Source organism: Lygodium microphyllum, chromosome 26, assembly GCF_053477565.2.
Source record: "Lygodium microphyllum isolate KBCC chromosome 26, Lygodium_microphyllum_v1.1.10, whole genome shotgun sequence".
Classification (NCBI taxonomy): Eukaryota; Viridiplantae; Streptophyta; class Polypodiopsida; order Schizaeales; family Lygodiaceae; genus Lygodium; species Lygodium microphyllum.
Genome location: NC_141160.1, coordinates 70,638,752 through 70,662,678, shown reverse-complemented (window position 1 = coordinate 70,662,678; position 23,927 = coordinate 70,638,752). Strand labels below are relative to the sequence as shown.

Sequence of the window (23,927 nt, the reverse complement as noted above, 5' to 3'; positions counted from 1 at the left end):
TGTATTTAAACAACACTAAATCTTATCTATAAACGTACTTCATTTTAAAACACGCTACATATCTAAACACCATGAGTAAAACTGCTACATAACAAACATGGAAAAATTACATATGAAACTTCATACACCTTTACTTAATTGCACTTATCAACCTAGTTTCTTAGGGTACCAGGAATCTCATATGGATGAATAAAGAGCCGTTCATAAGATCGAGATTCGAAGCCACGAACTTGTGCCGGCATAACGAGCTCTTCACCTCAAGCCAAGAAGCGTGCGTATTCCAATTTCCAAGTTCCAACGACGAAGCGTCGGAAACAACGATTTTCAACTCTTGGGTTAATGCTCGCTGCAAAGGGCGACAAGTACGACGCGCACATACACGTGAGTCGTGCTCACATAACTTCGACTCGACACTGTACACACCAACCTACCTTATCTCTTTCTTCAAAATGCTAGCTCTAATTCTCAGGAGATGATGAGATCGTGATTCGTGAAGATCGACGCACATGGCTGCAGGTATGTACTATGCCTCTTCTACTACTCGATCATCCACAGAGAGAGAGAGAGAGAGAGAGAGAGAGAGAGCCAACAAAATGGCGTGCTCCACCCTGCGCAGTCCAACCTGACTGGGGACTGTTCAACGTGATCAGTCCCAACCTACAACACCTCGTTCTCAGCGTTCTTGCATGCAGTTGTCACCCCGCACGCTGTGGGGTCCTGCAGACAGCCGTGGCCTGTAGGTGTGCAGAGAAACAGACATTACTTAGCAGGCATGCCAGTTCAGCAGACTTACTGCCTGGCGGGTCAGATTTTGGAGACAGATCGACCAAACAGACATTCACAGAATATAGACAGCGCCAAAGAATAGACACAGTTTAGACTGCGCGAACAGACAGCAGACTGGCAAAATAGATAGACACGTGGGGGTGCAGGTCACCACCACTGCGCAAAACGTGGGTTTGCAGGCTGACGGCCAGAGCAGACTTGCAGGGTTGCAGACTGATAATCAGAGATCAAAGATCAGAGTGACTAGTGGAGAGAGAAGTAATGAACTTTGGAAGGAGGCAGTAAGGGGCTCTGCTTTGAATGTGTTACTTCAATAGGGAAACAGGCAGAGACAAGACCTGACCCTGTCACCATGCTCAAGCTCAATACAGCTTTCATTGATCAGGTCGTGGATGCCTTGGGACTGAATTCTGAGGAAGAAGATGAGATGGTACCATGTACTAAGGAAATGGCTCTATGTCATGATACACAGCTGGTTGTGAAACTCAGTAAATAGCATGCAGATGATTCCATGATGATCTTTGAGAGCTGTATCCTTGTTGAGTGGATGCTGCGCTTGTATGCATAGGTTGCCCATCGCTCAGATGAATCCCAAGAGACTTGGGATCGAAACTATATGTTGGAATTTGCTAATTCTTTACTGGGTGAATATGTTCAACATGACCATAGCAAGAGTCCAAATTGTGATGAAGAGGATATTGTGGATACTCATGTTGACATGCAGAAAGTGCTTTGCTCTTTTTTTGCTTTTTATGAGTGTAGAACAATCATTTTTTCACAGGCAAGATTCCAGTGCTACCTTGGATGGTTTAGTGGTTGACTTCTATCTTATAGTGCGATTGTGTAGAAGAGATTTTTGTAGAGACTTCTAAGAGCTCACGTGTGCATAAAGCCAAGGATCGAAATGACCTTTTGCCCTAGCTGCCCCTTTTCTGTGATAGATAATTGGTGCATGTGGTACCATGGAGATCCATGGCTGATTTCCAACACTTGCTTAAACAAGAATGTCTAGTGTGAGTTGAGGTGGGATATTGTCTTATATTTTGTTGGTCTTTATGGGGCATACAATGGCAGCCGTTGGTACTGTTTTGAATGGAGAAGCCTAAGTGAGAGCAGAAGCAAGCGGGAGCACCGGAGGTATGAGCTATGGTAGATGGAGCAAGAGAGCAAGAGAGTAACACACAAGATGCGGGAAATCCAACAGTCATAATATGTGACTTGTTTTTTTTATTCTATTAGTTATTGAAAGAATAACAAATGGAGTGATAATGATGGGAGCACGTTACTTGCAGTGTATAGGTGTGCGGGTATTGTCAATGTAGTGAATATACAGGCGGTGTAGACACTGACCCTTTCACTCTAACAATCTATTACTTAAAGGTGAATGCGTCCCTAGTGAGAAAAGAATAAGAAGAAAGTGACAAAGTATAAATGTGTATAAAGTACAATAGGATGAGAAAAGATGCCATCTCATCCAATGTCCATTAGCTTCCTAAGGAAGGCAAAATGCATCTCGATGGACTTTCTTAACGACCTCTCTGATAAAGTGGTGATACACCTTAATGTGCTTTGTTTTTGTATGGAAGATCAAATTCTTGGCCAACTAAATAACACTTATAGAATCCAAATGTAGTATAAGGACCACATTAGTAATACCAAGATCTGTGACTAGATGGCCTGACCAGAGAGTCTCCTTGTAAGGCTGAGTGGTTGCAACATGCTTTACCTTTGTAGTAGATAGGGTCGTGTATTTCTGCACTATGAACATTTGAGAAATAACATTTTCAACAAATGTGAAGACATAAATAGAGATGGATTTTCTACTATTTGTATGTTTTGCAAAATCATAGTTAGTGTATCTTGTGACTTCTTTATCCTAGCCACCATAACATATGCACACATCTGTAGTGCTCTTAAGGTACCTCATGATACTCTTCACATAATCCCAATGTTGCTTGCGAGGTGTAGCTATATAGCGTGTCACAACTCCCATTGCAAATGTTATGTTAGGATGAGTGGCTATCATAGTATACTTCAAATTATTCATTGTGGATGCATAAGGGATCTTGGTCATCTTGGCCTTCTGCTCATCAGACTGTGGATAATTTACCTGATTTATCTTCATATGAGAAAACAAAGGAAAGTTAATAAGCTTTAACAACTTGCATATGAAATCCTTTAAGAATCTTCTGAATGTACTTCCTTTGTGACAAGTAAAAGAGTCCCCTAAAGCAATTGTGTGTGATGCACATCTCCTGTGATGCGCATTTCAAGAATATGTAAGACTTGTTCCATGTTCTGCATCTTAAAGCTCTTCTTGAGCCGACTTTTCAAGGTATCCACGTCATCATGAGTGCTCCCAACAATCAACATATTATCTATATAGAGTACCGAAATCATAAGGTTGTCATCATGAGCTTTCTTCGTGTATAAACATGGATCCATATGGTTGTGGGTATATCCTTGTGAATGCATGAAAGCATTAAACTTGTGGTACCATTTCCTAGGTGCTTGTTTAAGGCCATAAAGGCTCTTTCTCAACTTGTACACTAGGTGTTCCTTGACTTTTTTCTTAAAGCCCTAAGGTTGTTGCATATAAATCTCTTGACATCCATGTGATTTCACAACACTATGCTCTTGTTTAAAACCCTTAGCAACCGATTTGGCCTTATAGCTGGCTTGGGGTGTTTAGGGGTACTCTTCAACTTGTATATCTACTTACATGGCAAAGTATGCTTTCCATTAGACAAAGGTATCAAATCTCACTTATGATTTTTTTGCAGTGAGTCCTGCTCTGATTGCATAGTCATTTTCTAAGAGTGACTATCATCTTTGTGCATGGCCTCATTATAGGTAAGAGGCTCACAATCTATCACCATAACATAATCTATGGAGGATGCAAACCGATTAGATTGATGTCCATCTCTATTAGACCTTTTCAAAATAGGCCGTGGGGCTTGTACATTCTGTTTAACATAATGGTTTTTGCTGCTGGAGCATCAATTGTTGCACTCTCTCTAGTTGACTGTATAATAATAGGAAGTTCCTTCTGAAATATCATCGTGCATACTTTAATGACTGGCTTAGTCTGCTTATGCATTTTCTCCTGATGGAAATAATCATGGCTTCAAATGACCTTTCGAGCTTACAGATTTCATAGGTGATAGCCTATATTACATGCATCTTCATAACCATGAAAGATTCATTTCAAGGACTTAGGGTCCAGCTTATTGCGCTTATTCTTGGAAACACGGTAGAAGGCCTCACAACCAAAGACATGCAAATGAGTATAATATGGAGGTTTTCTAGATTATACCTCCTCAATAACCTGATAGTCAAGAGTAGTGTATGGAGATTGATTAATCAAATGTATGGCAATAGTAATTGCTCTAATTGAAAAGTGTTGCAGTAAGCCTGCTTGGATAAGCATACTATGGACTCACTCTTGAATCGTCCTGTTCATACACTTAGCTATACCATTTTGGGGTGGAATGTATGGGGCAGTCAACTGATGCTTAATACTCCTCTCATCACAAAATTACTCAAGACTTTAGATACATACTCACTCCCATTGTTAGATTGTAGGCGTTTCAGTCTATACCCAGAGTGGTTCTTAAGAAAAGTAAGCCAAGGCTGAGACATAGTAAATACTTTTGATTTTTGCTTTATGGGATATGCCTAGATCTTATGGGACTAATTATCAGTGAAAATAATGAAATACTTTGTATCATCTAACGATTTATAGGGCATATGTTCATAAATATTAGAATGAATAAGAGCCAGAGATCACCTATGCACGTAATGTTAGAATTCTTATACAAACTATGGGTTTGCTTGTTATAAAGACAATGATCACAAGAATCAAAACATTTATAATCAAGGGATAAAAGATATTGCAAACGGATAAATATTTTCTTTTCCTTTAATGATATGTGTCCAAGGTGACGATTCCATAATTATATATGTGGTACTGTAGCCATTGTCAAAACATGGTCAATAGACCTAGATACAAGTAAGAGATAAAGAGTGTCAGGGTTGACACCATGCACCAGGATAAGATTTTCACGAGTAATCTTTTATAAGGAATTCCCAAAGGATACAACACAACCTGTATCATCCAAGTGTTTGGCAGAAAGTAGACTTTTAGTTGAAGTTGGAACTTAGCACACATTATGCAAAATAAAGATATTGCATGAAGCAAATTGCGGTTGGATATCTCCAATATCGACAATATTTCGTGCTACCCAATTTGATAGATCTTGTCATGCTGCAATAGGAGTGGAATCACTCTCAATTAGGGGTAACATAAAATGAAGTCCTTGAATCAATCAGCCAATATTGGGCATAGGTGGACGAGGCATTAGTCAACTGCAAAACATCAAGAGAAGTTACATGTATGTAATTATTATCAGAATCAATTTGCAGGACATTAATCTCTTTAATCTTGACACTGGACTTGCTAGGGATAATGTTACGATCATCGTTCTTTTCCTGCACTTTATCCTTTCCCTTTTCCTTGCACTTGTCATTACACATTTTATGGAACTTCAGCCAAATATGACCTTACTTCCCACAATAATGACAACTCAATGTAGACTCATGGCCACAGGACTTATTGCAAGACTATCTATGTGATTGAGAACAAAATCTTGTCCCATAACTCCCAGGTGGTCTGCTCTTTAGAGACAACCCTATAGAAAACTTGCTTAGAGAGTGACAAAATGATTGTAAATTTACATAACTCATCTAGTTCAGCCCAATCCTCTACATCAAAGGGTTTGGGCTCTATAGACTCATGTTTCAATGGCTTAATTTGCAATTTTTGCACCAAGCCTTGCCATATCTTGCAATTTGTTGAATTTGTAATAAGCTGTGTGAATCAACAAGCATGTCATCATCATACTCTAGAGGTGAGGATTGAAGTTATGGTGATGCATCACAATTTGAAAGGTCACAAAGTATTGGAAAAAATACAATGGTTGATCTTGGTATTGCATGTAGTATGGGTAGTATATTAGGAATGTTAGATTCGATCATGAGTTGGGTCTCTCAAAGGACTCCAAATGTTGATGACTAGCAAGGGAAAGAGGATTATGATGCCTAATTTAAGGCATAATTGAGGACAACTAATATCTTTGATCAACTTGCAAAAAATCCTTGATTTATTGAATTTTGGCATTTTCCAAAGAAGGACATCAAGGGAAAAAAAGAAGAAATTGTCATCCAAAGCTTTGGGTCAACCTTCCAATAGCTGTAATTAGTGCCATCTAGTTTGTTGATGTTAAAGATAGCACTGTTATTTATGTGAGAGTGCGCAATGGAAAGTGGAAAGTGAATATGGAGAGGAGACAAAGAGAATATAGGAGGGAGAAGGAACAATGTAACTACAATGATTGAAGGTATAAGGTTGCAATGGTTAGCCCAAATACGCAACTCGTCGTGTCAGTGTGGGTGCCGGACGGTAGTAGGGGGATGAGAGAATGAGGAGGGTTGACTAATCATCACGAAGGATAAATGATGGATAATGGATGTGGGAGGGTAGGTTGCCTATATATAGACGAAAAAGGGAGAGAATCCTAAATGTTTTCAAACCACTAAAAAATTAGCTAAAAGTACACAAAAAAAATGCACTAGTGTGTCCTCCACTAAAGTGTCTAAAACACATAAAATGATAGATAAATATAATGTCAAAGATCCTAATGTCCACATTTGACTCAGACTTGAGACTCACAAGCATGGTTGCACTCGTATGCTGTATGATATTGATCGCACCGTATGAAAAAATTGGCCTTGTTTGGCTGTTGAGTTTGCCAGGTCCTCCCTGCGTTCTATCTGTGCATTCTGCCTATGCGTGTCTCTTGTGTGGCACTTTTGGGGGGTAGGGAAGCCTCGGATACCTTAGCTACCCCCTTTTCCAGCTATGCACTCCTCCCCCAACCCCCCTTGGATTCCATCCAACTAACAACTATGTTTGACTCTTGACCCCTCTTTGACTGTTTGATCCTTCTCTCATTTGCAAAAGGTGCTCCTCTCCATGGCATTTGCCATTCTCATCTAACTCTCTTGAATCTTGAATTGATTTGTGATTCATGAAGCTCTAGCCTCTTGCTCTCTTCTCTTTCCTGCACCCTATCAAGCCTCAAGCCTCAAGTCTCTCCCATCCCTTCTCTCACTCTTGCTCTTTCAACTTTAAAGTTTACCTCAACCCTCTCTCTCTCTTTCAAGTTTCAAGTTTCAAGAGTTAAGACTCAAGCATCTCACTCCCCCCCCTGTCAAAAGATGACATACCAGCGAGACAGTAGGGTTGGCGGGGAGGAACACCGAGTGAACTCAGCAAACATGGAGAAGAGGAGAGAAAAGAGAAGAAACTCTGATGAATGGAATGATGAAGTTCCGAATCATGGAGTGAATGTGATACAAGGAACAAGGGTGCCGTAGCACAAGGAAGATGATGAAGACAGCCACGAACCACGAACCGCAATGTTCTCCTGAAGGGGTGTAAGGGTAATGGAGAGGCTGGAGAGAAGAGGTGACGGACTGAATGAATCAACCGTAAGGAATGAATGAGAGAGTGGCTTATAAATAGGCATAGTCAGTCTAGGATGGCGCCTCTTTTTGGTGCTGCAAACCTTAAACGCAAACCCTAAACGCAAAACGTAGAAACGCAAAAACGCAAACTGCGGGTGAAGGGTTTCTCAACACCCCCCTTCTCTCTCTCCCTCGGGCCTCTCCATCCGTCATCGGTACCATGACTTGTGAGAAGCACGAGGCCTTCAATTTGCATGCGATCCATGTGGAGAGGGATACAAAGAAGTCCAACTCCTACCATTGGACGTGCAAGTATTGTTGGAAGCGCTATACAAGTGGTACAACCCGGCTTCTCCAACATGCTTTAAGGACCAGGGGTTTGGGGGGGGGGGGGGGAGTTCCTTTATGCAAGGAAATCCCTCAAAACATCGCGAATGAGATCCTCGCCAAGATGAGAGGGGGATCCACAAGAGGAGGAGGAATTGGTGTATTACCTGTAAATGGGCCGCCCAGCACACAATAGGTTGTGCCCAGTTGTTGACAAAGAGACTATCTGCATGGAAAAGCCCGCCCGAGTGCTGTAGATGAAGTTGCCTAGGCTTGTAATAGGTTGCCCAGCGCAAGAAACTGCCTGAAAGCCAGAAACGCAGAGCTGAGGGAGGAAACCTGCACAAAATGCAGATCTGCTGGAAGAAATGCAGACAGGAAGGAACTGAATCGCAGCCAATTTTGGAAGGGTTTTCGAGGTGCAGCAGTCAGGAGCAAAACCTGCACTAAACGCAGATCTGCTAACTGCCAATCAGGTGAAAAACAGACCGCCCAGCAGTAATAAACTGCCTGCCAGTTGCCAACGAGACTCTCAGCTGTAAAATGCAGGTTTGCTGGCACTGATGCCTGAAAAACAGGCCGCCCAGCAGTATTAAACTGCTGCCCAGTTGCCAATGAGGCTGTTAAATATAAAGTGCAGGCTTGTTGGCACTGATGGCTGAAAAGGCAGGCCGCCAAGCTCCTGAGATGAGTGTGGGTGCCAAACTGTAGCAGGGGGATAAGAGAATGAGGAGGGCTAGCTAATCATGAAGGATCAATGATGGATTATAAGAGTGAGAGGGTAGGCTACCTATATATATTTGAAAAAGAGGGAAAATCCTGAATGTGGTTAAAACCCTAAAAAATGTGGTCAAACCCTTAAAAAATAGCCAAAAGTGCATAAAAAGAAATGCACTAATGTACCCTCTATCTAAAGTGTCTAAAGCAGAAAATGACAAATAAATACAATATCAGAGCTCCTAATGTCCCCGTTTGACTTCAACTGAGGCCCACAGGCAGGAGATGACCACATTGGATACACGACTGCTAACAAATGAATCACTACATGGAGTGTGAGTAATTATTTTGGCATTCTTTGAGATATATTGTTTTAGCACTTAATGGGCAATACATTTTTATATTCTTGTAAATATTTAGTCCTAAGGTTGGCATGATTATTTATTTGAGTCCAAAGATAGTGGTTAGAATTTTAGATATTACTTAGATATTAGGAAAAGAGGAGCCATTCATAAAAAGAGTATAAAGTATGGATGCAATATTCTATTTTGAGCGTAAGAGTAGTAGTATCAATAAGCACATGCATTGAGGAGAGCCCTCTAAATGCATGGGGGGTGATTGCACCCAATTTGTATCGTGCTTCTCTTTTTGCATTTGTCTTTCTATTTCTCTTTGTGTTCAATTTCAATTCATGCAATTGAGTGCTTACTTTATTAGTTTGTGGTTCAATTTTTCCATCAAAAGCATCCCCTCATGTGAGATCAAACTAGAAGCAAAGATTGCTCTTTGTCAAAGATCCCGTTATGAACTTGAAGGGCAAAGTAGTATTAGGATTAAATTTACTGGAATTAGTCGATGATGTGGAAAGCTGCAATTTGGTTCAATCACACTTGCACATGGATGAGGCTTGGATACCCCACCACCACTCTCTCGCACTCTGAACTCCCTCTCTGGCATTGGAGATTCATGAAGGGATTGTTGCATCACTAGGACTAGAATGCTGTAGAGGAGCCATTCGTGGCCTTTGTCTTCGCCTCATGGCTTGAGTCGGAGTTTGAATTTGAAGAGGAGGGAGAGGAGGGGCAGCAGCAGTAGCAGCACCAATACCACCACAAGCAACACCAACAACCTGTTCTCGAGCGTTACGCTGAGGTGTCTGAGGTGCAAGACCTCCTGGTCGTTGCAAATCACCTGTAACATAGTCCCACAAGTCCTTCACAAGAAGGTTACGGACCATAAAATTCCACAGTGGGTAGTTTGAGCCATTAAGTTTGTCCTCTTGAGTGAGGACACCAAGGATGTTGCTTTGATCATTATTCCCTTGATGTGCCATGTTGTTAATGATAGACAAAAATCTGTAGCTAAATACTTGAATGCTGAAGTATAGAGTATACTATTCAGAGTACCAAAATCCCCCACGGGATTAAGAAACAAGTACCAAATTGTCACACAAATGCCAAAGTGTGCACAATGCCACCCAAATCAGCACTCAACTAGTAAATTGTAAAGAAAATACCCTAACACAGAAGCATAAATAGAAACCGTACGACAAAGCATAGACTGATAAAAGAACACAGTTAGGGTTAGGATAACTCAGAGACAATGAACACAGTGAATAAATGAAATGATATGACTACTAATAATACGATGCTCATGCAACAAACACACTATGTAGTGAATGAATACTGTACCTTGAACTCCTGTATCTCAAGGATTAGGGCAGGTGTAATGAGCTGGAGAGTGTGTCGTACTCCGAACAAATCCCGAATCGCAGCAAGGCAGCCTCCGGATGTCGAACACGAGTAAACACAGCAGTGAGAAGCTGGATCTGATGCAGACAGCAGTGAGGAGAGAGAAAGACTAAAAACGTAGGCAGAACAGCCTGCAGGAGAGAGAAAGACTAAAAACACAGACATCAGGTGAGAGAAAGACTAAAGACATAGGCAGGACAGCTTGCAGGAGAGAGAAAGACTAAAAACGCAGGCAGGACAGCTTGTAGGAGAGAGAAAAACTGCAGCGGCTGCAGCAGGAGAGAGAAAATTGTTAGGGCGGCAGCTGGGGCCTGCAAACACAGCAGTTTGTTGATGTGGCAGGCTGTACAACAGCAGTGCAGATGATCAGCAGTTAGTTGCTAGGCAGAAATAGCAGCAATCAACGTGTGGAGGGCTGGAAACAGGCGCCAGACTATAGGGAACAGTGATGGACAGCAAGGGCTGAGATATCCTCCGCGAACGGGGTGTGGGCAGCAAGCTGATAACACATGAAACCTGCAAAAATGAGATTCGGGGAAGAGTGGAGGGCTGGCTGCCAATTTATAGAAAATTAGGGCTCTAGATCCTCTCCCACTTAACTCTCTCAATCCGCTCCCTGTTTTAGGGTTTTGGCTAAAATAAGCCTAAAATAAGCATGTTTTGGGGCTGTTTAAGTGGCTAAGAGTAATTCTTAGTACAACACCCTCTCTCAGACCCAAAATAGGGTGAGAAAAGTAGGCTAGCCTAAATTTTGATTTACCCCAAGGTGTCCCATTCCAAAGCAGCCAGGGTATCGTACAAAGGGTGCACGTCAGCTGCGCAATGGCCTATCAAGACTACAGAGGCGATGGTTATCTTACCAAGGGAGCCCAAGTGATCACCCCAGAGAGGCCAGGGCATTGGACCAAGGGTGCTCGGCGGCTGCCCAAGGGCCTACTAAGTCCTATAAAGGCGGATGGAATCAATGGATTTTTTTTTTTTGAAATGTTTTGAAAATACGTAAGTAATATAGGGACATCGGCCGATTAAGGGACAGATAGGAAAAGATAAAGAGAGTTTTAAACCCAAGTCAAGCACAAAACTAGCAGATCAATCTCTTGCACTGACTAGGATAAGTGCCTAAGGATGAGAACAAGTGTGTGTATGTGCCAATCATGTGGTGAATATGTGGAAAGGCAAAAAAGAGGATGGTGGGCTTAGCAAGACAAGCAAAACAAGCAAGCAAGCAAGAGTAGGGAAACTGCCGTTAGGAGAACTGCCATGTGTTATGCTACGAATATGGTGGATCCTAGAGTTGACCACTCCAAAAGACCGAAAAGGGATAAATGCGCACAGATGTATGTTTACATGAATAGAATGCCAATGCATGGGGTAATGCGAAGGGAGATGCAAGATGTCATGCTCATGCAATACGCTATGCAACGGTGCCACTGGGACAGTGTCCTCATAGGGGAATTGTTCACTTGTCCAAGTGTCCTTTTACAATCAGGTCATCCTGACAGTGTGGATGAAGTTACAAATGCCCATAATACAATACAAAAGAATAAGTGAATGTAATGTCTAAAAACTGTAAGTATCATTATTGTCACGATCAAGAGTAAAAGCCGCCCCCTCTCAAAATGAAAGGGAAACCAAGAGAGAAGCATCCTCTCCCCGTCAAGCTGAAGAAATAGAGGAGGGTGTATCCAAGCCGATCCAGGGTAGCACGTACTGAAGAACCGGCTGGTTGACTGCTTTGGTCAAGATATCTGTAAAATTATCTGATAATGGCACAAACTCTAGGCGAATAGTGTCTAGCTCTGTGAGAGTGCGCTGTGGAAGAAGGAATACGAACACGGAGGGAGAGAGAGAGAGAGAGAAAGCAGAAAATAAGGAAGAGAAATCTGCACCTACTGAAATGAATGCTGAATACAAACGGGAAGGCGGAAGGAGACCGATCAGTCCCTGCACGCAGCCCACAGCGTTAGTGAGGGCACCAGATTAGGTTGATGATGATGGTAGCACCACCACGGGGAAGGAGGAGTGTCGGAATTTGCAAGAAGACAAGTGATCAAGTGGGGAGGGGGGCTGCCTATAAATAGGCAAAAGGACAAACCCTAACCCTAACCCTAAAATGGGCGCAAACCCTAAAAATGCCCTAAAATGGGTGCCCTACATCAGTGATCAAAAAAGTGGCCGGGAAGCTAGTGGCTGCCCACTAAAAGAGGCCAAAAAGAAATACACATCCTAAGACAGCCAGTCGAGAGTGACTAGCCTCCCCCATCATAACACATGACAGACATGTCAGAGCTCCTAATGTTCTCGTCTGACTCAGATTGAGGCTCACAGGTAGGAGATGACAAGGCATGACAAACATGACTGCTAACACCTCCTCTCAGATCTTGGATGTGGCTGAAGGCCAAGGGAGAAACAGATCCTGGGGTGGCAAGAGGAATGCCAAGGTCGATGAAGTCCGTCGATGTAGACTGCCGCTGAAGGAGCTCCTCACGATCCTGGGAATCCCCCTCTAAAACACTAGGGGCCAGGGAATCCACAGTCGCATCACCAAGATCGTCCCCCGCTAAAAGGGATGGGGGGTACGAGGGAACCACCGGAGGAGGTGGGGGGTGGGAAGGAACCTGTGGAATAGAAGGTGCACAAGCGGGAACGGGTGTAGCAATAGATTGCCGTGGATGACCTTGCATCAAAGAAGGGGAATGGAGCCTGTAAAGCCCGCTCTCCTGCCAACCTGTAGATAAGACAACTTCTGTAAAAGAATCCTCAATAACAACGGCATGCTCGGTGAAGATCACTCGTGTGCCAAGCCTCGTAAGGCCATAAACTGAGAGAAGGGGAAGGCCCAAATCCGGAACATGTAGGGCTTGTGAAAAGGAGCTCGAAGGTCGGTCGGTAAACAAAGGCAATGTGCCAATACCACTAATAGGCACCGATAAAATGTCACCAACAGTGACTGAACCCTCTGATGGACGGAGATCTTGTAACAAATCACCTCGGGGAGACATATGACTCGAAGCACCACTGTCCACTAACCAAGGCTGCGCAGAAGACACTGTAGCCACAGAAGAAGGATCCTCCTCCAAAGCATGGATATGAAGGAACACTGACTCATGGGTAACAACTGGTGTAGAGGTAGAAGAAGGCTCCGATGTAGATCCACCCTTCGCTCCCGGACGAAGGTGAGGGTACTTCTTCCAGCATTTCTCCTCGGGATGTGTCCCTTTTCCACAGTGTGGGCACTTCTGTCTCTCTGAATCTGAGTCAGAGCTTGAAGAACTATCCTTCTTCTTAGCCTTTGACTTCTTCTTCTTCTTCTGCCCTCCCGAACCTGCAACAAAGGCTCTAGTGGAGTCGGATCCACTAGCACTGACCTCTCTAAGTCGCTCGTCATGCTCCAAGACAAGCGGGGATAGTTTCTCCCATAGAAGCTGGGCACGGGTACTTGAAGTAAGAAGGCTGGTGTAGAAGACATCAAACCGAGACGATGGCAGCTGAGTCAAAAGAATCATAGCCATGTCTTCAGAAGATATCGTTCGACCGAGGGATGCTCATCCCTCAAATCCTGTAATCTGTTGATGTGGTCCTTCATGGAAGGACTATCATCAATAGCGAGCATCCGCAACTTCTTTTCGAGAGATATCCGGTGGGCAAACGTCTTCTGGTGATAGAGAGACGCGAGCTTTCTCCACACGTCTGCTGCAGTGAACATGAACAAGGACAGAATCCTGCAAACTCAGAAAGAGAAAAGATTTGGCTGTAGAATTGAGCCGATCCCATAAGGCTGCACGATCCATAGAAGTCCCATCTGCGGGATCCACCTTAGGCCGGGGAATAGGAACAGAAACAAGCTCCCAAAGATTGAAGGAGTCCAAGATACACTCCACCTTGCAGGACCATAGAGAAAAGTTGGAGCCATCCAACCGGTCCTCTTTGGGCAGCTGAGGAAGTACGGGTACCTGTACAAGGGGGTACCAAAGGCTGCATCTTCGGCCCACTAGAAGGGGCTCGCCGAGATACATGAATAGAAGGGGGACGGGAAAGAGAAATAGACTTCGGACGACGGTCCTCGTGATAGAAATCACGCCTCCTTTCAGATGAGTGTCGAGACAAAAGCTCGTCATCTGAGTCATCAAAGCCCGTAAACTGATGAGAAGACATATTCCAATCTGCAAAACACCAAACACCAAAGAAAACTTTGCCGATGCCTAATGACCAGCAGTATGGTCACCAATCACCAAAACGCAGGCAGGGAGGCCTACAGACACCTGGAGCTGCAAAACGCAAGGTTGTCTGATGAATAGCACCAAGACAGAAGCCGCCAGCACCAAAACGCAGCTTGGGAATAGGTCGCCAGCAGGAGAAGAGCTGCCTGGAGATGGAACGACAGCTAGATCAGCAAAACGCAGCCTGGAGGAGTGTCGCCCAGCTGTAGGGGGGGCCGCCCTGACTGAAAACGCAAGCACGAAGAGGTTGTTGATGACATGGCAGCCACTGGAGAAGGCGCCTGCAGCAAACGCAAGGATTGTGACCTCCTGGAAGGGCCGCCTTGGCTGTTGGGGATGAGGCCAGCAGCAAACACAAAGATTTGGGTGATCTCCTGCGTAAATCTCAGCTCCATGTACTCTCCTTCGGCTCTGATACTATGTGAGAGTGCGCTGCGGAAGAAGGAATACGAACACGGAGGGAGGGAGAGAGAGAGAGAGAGAGCAGAAAATAAGGAAGAGAAATTTGCACTGACTGAAATGAATGCTGAATACAAACGGGAAGGCGGAAGGAGACTGATCAGTCCTTGCACGCAGCCCACAACGTCAGTGAGGGCACCAGATCAGGCTGATGATGATGGCAGCACCACCACGGGGGAGAAGGAGTGTCGAAATCTGCAAGAAGACAAGTGATCAAGTGGGGAGGGGGGCTGCGTATAAATAGGCAAAAGGACAAACCCTAACCCTAACCCTAAAATGGGCGCAAACCCTAAAAATGCCCTAAAATGGGTGCCCCACATTAGTGACCAAAAAAGTGACCGGGCAGCCAATGACTGCCCACTAAAAGAGGCCAAAAAGAAATACACATCCTAAGACAGCCAGTCGAGAGTGACTAGCCTCCCCCATCATAACACATGATAGACATGTCAGAGCTCCTAATGTCCTCGTCTGACTCAGACTGAGGCTCATAGGCAGGAGATGACAAGGCATGACAAACATGACTGCTAACAAGCTCAACCTGCTCTCTGAAAAAGTAGAAGTGGACTCCCACATGCCGTGTCCGTGGTGTGATGATCGGATTGCTCGCAAGGGCAATGACACTCGGGTTGTCGCAGTAGACAACTGTGGGATAGTCACATGGAAAATGAAGCTAACTGAGTATGCTAACTGACTGAGTAAGCTAAATCTGGCCTAGTGTGAATTAACCAAATAAGTTTTTCTAATATAGAACGATAGGTGTGTGCATCGAAGGGCTGTCCTAGGATATCCTTCAACAAGTGGACAGTAGGATCAAGAGGCGTGGCCACTGACCGTGTCTGATCTGAAGTGGTAAGCTTGCCTATCTTGTCATCAGGCATGTATGCGTACGCACGACACTCGAAGACTCTGAAGTGGGAAATAACAGGCAGAGAGTCAAAATAATGCCTCATACCGGGTCTTCTAAGGAGAGCAGCAGGTGGGCATCGGTTGAGAATGTACACTGAAGTGTTAACAGCCTCAACCTAAAGGCGCTCAAGAAGCTCTGCTGCGAACAACATAGAGCGTGCCATTTCCATGACTGTGCGGTTCCTACGCTCTACGACTCCATTTTGAGAGGGAGAGTTGGTAGAGGCGAGCTGGTGAGAAATGCCATGCTTTTGTAGAAACTCGGAAAACTCGTGGGAGATAAACTCACCACCGCTATCACTCCTCATGCACCTGACACGACGACCAATTAGGTTATGAACCAGCAACACCCAAGCAGAAAAATATGTGAAAGCATTTGACTTATGCTTTAGGAAGTACACCCACATGTATCGAGAATGATCATCCACTATCAAAAAGAAGTACAACATGTCGTTCAAAGCAGCAGTGGATGTCGGCCCGCAAAGATCAACGTGAATCAATCTAAGAGGCTCCTCAGCTCTATGAGTAGACTGCTGAGGAAATGGGGTACGGTGCTACTTTCCGAGCTGATAGGCTTTACAGACATCTTGAGCTAGCTTTAGGCATGGAAGGCCCTTAATCAGCTCATGGCGTGACAATCATAAAGTGAGTCATAACCAAGATGCCCTAAGTGAAAATGCCAAAGACGCTCATTGTTCGTAGGCTCTTGAGATATGGCTAAGGCCTGGAAGCTATGGAACACAGAGCCCTCAGCAGTCGGCTCGGTGAGAAAATGAGTCATGTAGTATAGGCCATTAGGTTGTGCCTCACCGCGAGCAATCACTAAATCAGTTTGAGAGTCAAGGGCCTCGACTGTGGTCGCTGTAAAGAAAACAGCTCGCCCCGACCGCGGCAAAGATGCTGAATAGATAACAAGTTCACCCCAAGCTGAGGGACATGATATACATTGTTCAGCGAAACTAGATCCGCACCCTTGTCAATGGCAAAACTAACGCAACCTTGAGCTTGAATCTTGATCGAGGAGTTGTTTCCTATACGGACCCGCTCGGTTGCAGGGGCTTGGGTACGGAAAATGTCCTCTACAAGAGTCATGTGATGTGTAGCTTCACTGTCCACAATCCAAACTAGAGTTGAAGTGCTCGGCTGTGACGAGTGGGCCTTTGCAGTAACCTTGTCAGGAGGCAACTCATAGATGTGAACGAGACTTGCATTGGATGTCTCTACGGAGATGATGTGAGCCTATGCAGACCAGTCAGACAAGCCCTTTGGAGTTGAGAACGTTGTCGACTGAGATGGCTGTGCGGTGGCAGTGTGAGTCTGACCTTTAAATTGCCCCTTGCCATCACCTTGTCTCCCTTGCTGGGGGTTGCCCGACTGAGGGGCGGGGGTGTGAGAGTTAGGTTTTGGTGTTGTGCCTTGTGCCTTTGATCGATACTCGTCGTCAAAATGGCCAGTCTTTTGACAATGTTGACAATACCTATTCTTTTTAGGTACATTCTGCCACCTTGATTTAAGTTGTGATTGGGAGTTTCCTTGAGAATCCCCAGATTGATTTAGCTTTTGAGTTTGATTTTGATTTTGAGTGGAGGATCGGTTTGGTTTGCCCTTCCCTTGTTGCCCTTTCTGAGAATGAGCAAGAAGAGCCTCCTCTGAAGAGGAATTCATATGAAAGTGATCGAAGAACTGTGCGTAACGCAATAGTTGACACTGAAATTCATAGAATGTAGGCATGGTAGGCTTTGAAACGATTCCTTCCATAAAATTGAAGTATTTCTTGGGGAGTTTATTTAGGAACAATGTGACCTGATTGTCAGAGGACTTGGGAGTTCCCGTAGTGGAGAATTCAGCGAGGAGATGCCGATACTCAGCCAACTTGACTTTCAAGTTATCCCGGTCAGTGATTTTGAAAAGGTGAAGCTCATGGTCAAGATTAATACGACGGATTCTATCCCAAGCCACATAGCGGTTAGTCAAGTGTGCCCATCGCTCTGACGCTAAGTCAAAATGTTGAAGCTGAGAATGAAACTTAGGCAATAAGCCCTGCATCAGCTCGACAATAGCGGAGGCATTCCTAGCCTTCCATGAGCGGACGACCTCGTATGGAACAAATGCGGGATCGAGTTGTGGTTCCAACCCCTGCACAAGGTTCCATAGGTTCTGTGAGTCAAGGACATGTCTCATCAAATTCGACCAAGTAGTAAAGTTTGACATGTTAAAATGAGTCTTGTCATTAAATGCATTCTTGGCAGAAGATGAGCTACAACCATGAGGTGTCGGGTAGGTGGTGTAAGATGATGGTGGGAAAGATGATGGGGGTGGGTGTGTCTGATAAGAGAAAGAGGGAGGAGGAAGAGGTGGGTAGGCAGAAGGAGGCTGTGAGTGTCCAATGAGTGCTGATTGATACGGAGGCATTGTAACATGAATGTTTCCATAAGGTGCCGGTGTAGGTGGAGACATTGGGATACGGTAGCCTTGTCCAAAGTGAGGCTGGGACACAACAGGATGACTAGAAGGTCCACTAGGCAATGCCATGGAGGCAAACTGTGGAGGCAACTGATCCACACTCGGGAGAGACTGAGTGGGATACCTAGGCTGCAATGATCCCGAAAGTGTGTATGAGGTAGGTGGAACACCACCCGACTGAGGGAAGGATGAGGTCCTAAAGGATGTGTCTATGTTTCCATAACCCCTCGGTGCGATGTGCGGTGCGACATGAGGTATCTGAAATGGAAATGTAAATGGTGTAAATGGAAGTGGTGAAGCAGCGGAAGAATGTGGTGGGATGGGTGGGTTTGAGAGTGAGATGTATGAGGTGCAGATTCTTTTTGTTCATTTTTATCATTTAAAGACTGAAAATGAAACTACGAAGATGATGATGCACCATGTAATGAAGTGAAAGAAACACCAAATTCATTCTGATTATGTGAAGTAGACGGAAAAGAAGGAAGGGCAAAAGAAGAGTTACTTGGCTTTTTCTTATAATCCCCTCGACGTGTGTTAACATATAAGAATTGGTCCTCAAGAGGACCTTTTCTGTAGTCAACAGACTGGACTCTTTCTTCCACATGATCTCTACCAGTATATTGCAATACAGAAGAGGTAAAAGAAGAAGGCACAAAAGACGAATCAAAAGTACCTTGCATTGGAGAGAATGGAAGAGTCTAAAAAATGGAAAATTCTCTGGATCTTGCTCTCCAAGAGGAGGGCCCATCCCTGGTGGAGGTCTCAACGGCCGTGCAACATCATCAGACTTATGCGCAACATCTGAAGTGTGAAAATCATGTATACCTTCATTCAAAAGCTTTTCTTGAAGGACAATCCTTCGGTCGAGATTCTCAATCTTCTTTCGTCGATAAGCTATGATCAGTTTATATTCTTCAGAGGTCAGCTTGCCTATCTTTTCTTCCACGTACTCAGATGTGTCTTCCACCATGTCAGAACTTTGTGGAGCAAGTTGATTGGCCCGCTCTCGCTCGGTTCTCGGCATAGGCTGTTCTGGAGACAGAATCGGTGATGATGTGTTCGAAGTCATTTGAACCTACTGTTGTTCTTGCTTCTTGCGAAGAGCTCTCAGATAAAAGGTCTAGGTTTCTCAGAGAGTACCAGGCTCTGATACCAGGTAAAGAAAATACCCTAACACAGAAGCATAAACAGAAACCGTACGACAAAGCACAGACTGATAAAAAAACACAGTTAGGGTTAGGGTTAGGGTTAGGGTAACTCAGAGACAATGAACACAGTGAATAAATGAAATGATATGACTACTAATAATACGATGCTCATGTAGCAAACGCACTATGCAGTGAATGAATACTATGCCTCGAACTTCTATATCTTAAGGATTAGGGCAGGGGTAATGAGCTGGAGAGTGTGTCGTACTCCGAACGGATCCTGAATTGTAGCAAGGCAGCCTCCGGATGTCGAACACGAGTAAACGCAGCAGTGAAGTTGGATTTGATACAGACAGCAGTGAGAGAGAAAGATTAAAAACGCAGGTAGGACAGCCTGCAGGAGAGAGAAAGACTAAAAACGTAGGCAGCAGGTGAGAGAAAGACTAAAAACGTAGGCAGGACAGCTTGTAGGAGAGAGAAAGGCCAAAAATGCAGGCATGACAGCTTGCAGGAGAGAGAAAAACTGCAGCGACTGCAGCAGGAGAGAGAAAACTGTCAGGGCGGCAGCTGGGGCCTGTAAATGTAACAGTTTGCTGACGTGGCAGACTGTATGACAGTAGTGCAGATGATCAGCAGTCAGTCGCTAGGCAGAAATAGCAGCAATCGGCGTGTGGAGGGCTGGAAACAGGTGCTAGACTGTAGGGAACAATGATGGACAGCAAGGGCTGAGATGTCCTCCGTCAATGGGGTGTGGGCAGCAAGCTGATAACACCTAAAATCGGCAAAAACGAGATTCGAGGAAGAGTGGAGGGTTGACTGCCAATTTATAGAAAATTAGGGTTCTAGATCCTCTTCCACCTAACTCTCTTGATCCGCTCCCCGTTTTAGGGTTTTGGCTTAAATAAGCCTAAAATAAGCATGTTTTGGGTCTATTTAAGTGGCTAAGAGCAATTCTTAGCACAACATAAATTACAGCACTATATTGCTGTACCACACCCGCCTCAAAATGTGTGTCCACAAAAGTACAAAATACAACAACTTAATGCTGATTCTTACCAAAATTTATTGAATTTTTCCAAAATTCTTTGCCCAATCTGACTGTAACAGGAATAAAATGCTGCCGTATTGCTTGTTGCTTGCCTTGGAGTGCGTGTCGGACAAAAGCCCCAAATTTCTTTCTAAAATTTCAAAGAAATTGAAGAAATTTGTATTTTATAGTTGGAATTTCTGCAAAAATGTCACGTCGGAATGCGTGTCAGCAGTAAACAGCAGTTGAAATATGCCTCGTGATGCTAGATCCAAAAAACTGAAAAGCCCCAAATATTCTTGAGACAATGTGGAAGAAATTATGCAATGTCTACGAGTTTGGTAACAATTTGCGCAAAGGGCCTCCAATCGGGCGAAAGCCCCAAATTTTTGGTGGGAATGTCGTAGAAATTGAGAAATTTCTCTGAATTGGTTGTCAATTTGAACTCCGGGAGCAAAAATTAGCAAAAGCCCCAAATGTTTGGGCAGGACAAGCTGAGATTCGAGAAGAGATGACTGAAATAGATTGGAAATTCCAGAAATTTCGAGAAAACCCCAAATCTGAAAATTAGGGTTTTTGCACTTTTTAGGGTTTGCAGAAATTGGCGGGCAGGACTGAGAAAATGGTGGGTAGAGCTGAGAAAATGGCAGGCAGAGCTGAAAACAGCAGCAGCTCTTCCAAAACAGCAGCTCCTCGGGCTGCGTGCAGGGCTGCGGGTGGGACTGCATGTTGGATTGTGTGCAGGGCTGTGCACAGGCTGAAAACAGCAGATCTGGAGCAGATGACTGAGCTGGACAGATCTGGAGAAAATGGACAGATTTGGAGCTGATGGCTGAATCGGACAGATCTGGAGTAGACAAGAGACGGCTCAGCTACAGCTCCTCCTCCACTTTAGCAGCACCTCACAGCAACTGAAAACTCTTCCTCGAGCTGAGAACCAAGCTGGCAGCAGTAGGACCTTGGGCGGGATGGCACCTGCTGATGGTGGCTGAATGGAATCCGTGCACACGAGCTGCTCTGATACCAAATGTTGGAAAATAACAGCCAGCTATGGAGAGAGAGAGGAGAGACAATGATAGCAAGAGAGTGAGCTGAAGCAAAAAGAGAAGAGTGTACTTGCTAGAATGAAAGATAGAGCGAAAGTACAACTAATGTTTAGGTCAAGGGTTGACCTAACCAGCCTTCCACCAACTAGTTAGGTTTATTTTACTCTAGAGCCTAGTGTCACTGCTTTAAGTTTCTAAAGACACTAGGTGTACACACCTTACATTGACACTTTAATAAGTGTCCACACCACACAAATTACATTGGGCGCTGCCCATAGAATCGGCAAATTCTAACACTTTGTTCCTTCATATGTCATTGAGAAGGGATCTCAAGCGTGTGCATATCTAAGTCCATAGCTAGGCACAATTAGTGTATCATTGACCTTGTCTAGGGTCAAATTTTCGTCTTGACTCTTTAGTCATGGGAGCTTGGGCTTGACCACATGGTGGCACCTTACCAGTCTGCCACATCGCTCTTCAGCTGGTTGGCAAAATGTTTGATCATTAACTTATTTAGGCCGCATTCCCTTCAGTTCTCATACTTGAATTGAGCATTTAGCATTGTGCATTCTTCCTTCATCATTCTTGCATTCATTCTCTCTTCACTGTCCCTACCCTTGCTGCACCTTTGCCGTCATTGCACCATCTGGTTGAGGAGAGTGTTGTGGTTTGCTAGTTTCTTATTATTTTGTCATGTATTCTAACAACTCAATCGTTTTTCCTGGAGAGTAGATTGCAATATGAATGGCCTCCTAAATCCATATTTTGAGCAACAAGGTACACAACTTAGGCTCTCAGAGAACAGATCCTCAGGGAGGTTGATTTAGCTTCTCAAATCAATTAAGCTGCGACTTAAGAGTCATTGATTTTGTAGGTCTCAATAAAATAAACGTTCTGACATACATCTTCAAACAATGAATATACCCTCACATTTTGAATATTTTCACAATAGTTTTCAGTGCAATATGGTTTAGAGACCGACCTCTGTGGAAGACAAGTGAAATAAAAACTGTGCGTTGCAAAGAATTGAATTTTTGTTTTACCTCTTTGACTGAATAATTGTATTAGATTGGTCTAGTTGAAGTCATAAGTCATATATACAAGGGATGTTCTACATGAAACGTTTAAGCATCTCCAGAAGGCAAAAGGTAATCCATATGTGCTGTAGGCATCATTAGAGTTTGTTGGCATTTATGTGTACACAAGTAGTGATGTGTTTACTTTCTGACCTCTATGTATCTCATCTGAGTGAGCGGAGGCATCAGTATTGGCCAGCTTTTCCAGTATTACTTGTGAAATTTAGTGCCAACTCCTTAAGTGGTGTGTTTAATATCCCTAGAGATTTCCATATTGATCTTAGAAGGAAGTTTCAATCGCTAAAGGTGATCTTATCATTGGATGTTTCTTTCCCTATTGAAATATTAAGTTCTTGTGTTTGCTGGCAAGAGGCCTACAGTCTAATGCTTCATATGGGTTGATCACAGGTCAGTGTAAAGAAACGGACCAGAAAGGGTCGTCATTTTTGAAACTTTTAGTAGATTGGGATATTAATCACTCATTGTGGATTCACAAGAAGGGCCTGAAGGTTCCTTCTTCAATATTGAGAGGGCTGGAGTACTCGGGTGATGGCCTTTTCTGGATCCCTGTGGCAATATCGATCTGCTTGGCTCCAGAATTCAGTGCTCAGTTCTTCTTCTACAATCTACTTGTTGGGTTTTTATTTGACTTGCTGATAGTTGGCCTTATCAAGGTCTTGATTCGCAGACCTCGTCCTGTATACAATAAGGGGATGTATTTAGTTGTTTCTGTGGATCATTATTCCTTCCCCAGTGGTCATTCATCACGAGCCTTTCTTATTGCAGGTTTCATTATAGCACATTCCTCCTTATGGAAGGGTATCATATTTGACTCTGCATATATTGATTGGATGGTAGATACCAAAGGGGTTCCTTTTGAGGTGTCTGTTTACTCTCTTGTTGTCTTAATTACTCTACTTTGGGCAACAGCAATAGCAAGCTCTCGAATACTTTTGGGGAGACACTATATTTTAGATGTCATTGCAGGTTCTTCTTTAGGTGTCTTGGAATCCTTATTTGTCCTGAAAACTATTCTGCAATGGCAACTTTTTGCAGCAGACAACCAGCATTGGCTGTTCCAGTTAAGGCATTGCATCAAAGAGGCCATCAAATATGGTTGATTTGTACTCCTGTGACTGTATTCTTGTTATATGCTGTCATAACCTGGACATATTGACGATTCATTATTATTAAAATGCTTTATGTGTTGGTTATTACTGATTTTGATCAAGGAGGACGAGGTCTATTTTTGCATGTGCATCTGCATGTCTGAAGCACCATGCGAAGTGCCAATTTTGAATGCCTTTGTTCTCTCTCCTTTATCATGGAGGGCTCTTTGCCTGGTACCGAAGAGGATGTAATGTTTCCAATTTGCATGTGGTTGCTTCAACTCATACTTTGAGCATTGATGAAATATTCAAACAATTTCAAGCAGCATTGTTGCTCAGGGTGTGAACTTCTTCCTATAAACTG

At 43.9% G+C, this 23,927-nt stretch overlaps 1 protein-coding gene across 2 annotated transcripts; it reads left to right on the top strand.

Moving 5' to 3' along the window:
* Positions 1 to 226: 226 nt before the first annotated feature.
* Positions 227 to 23,675, top strand: LPPBETA (Phosphatidic acid phosphatase (PAP2) family protein). Of its 2 annotated transcripts, XM_087668247.1 has the most exons (3): positions 227 to 516; positions 22,863 to 23,128; positions 23,241 to 23,378. In XM_087668247.1, the coding sequence occupies exons 1-3, from the start codon at positions 507 to 509 to the stop codon at positions 23,250 to 23,252; spliced, it is 288 nt and encodes a 95-aa protein (XP_087524373.1). In that variant the 5' UTR covers positions 227 to 506; the 3' UTR covers positions 23,253 to 23,378. The 2 variants fall into 2 exon arrangements, with proteins under 2 accessions (XP_087524373.1, XP_087524372.1); XM_087668246.1 differs by having other exon boundaries at positions 22,863 to 23,675.
* The last annotated feature ends 252 nt before the right edge of the window (positions 23,676 to 23,927 follow it).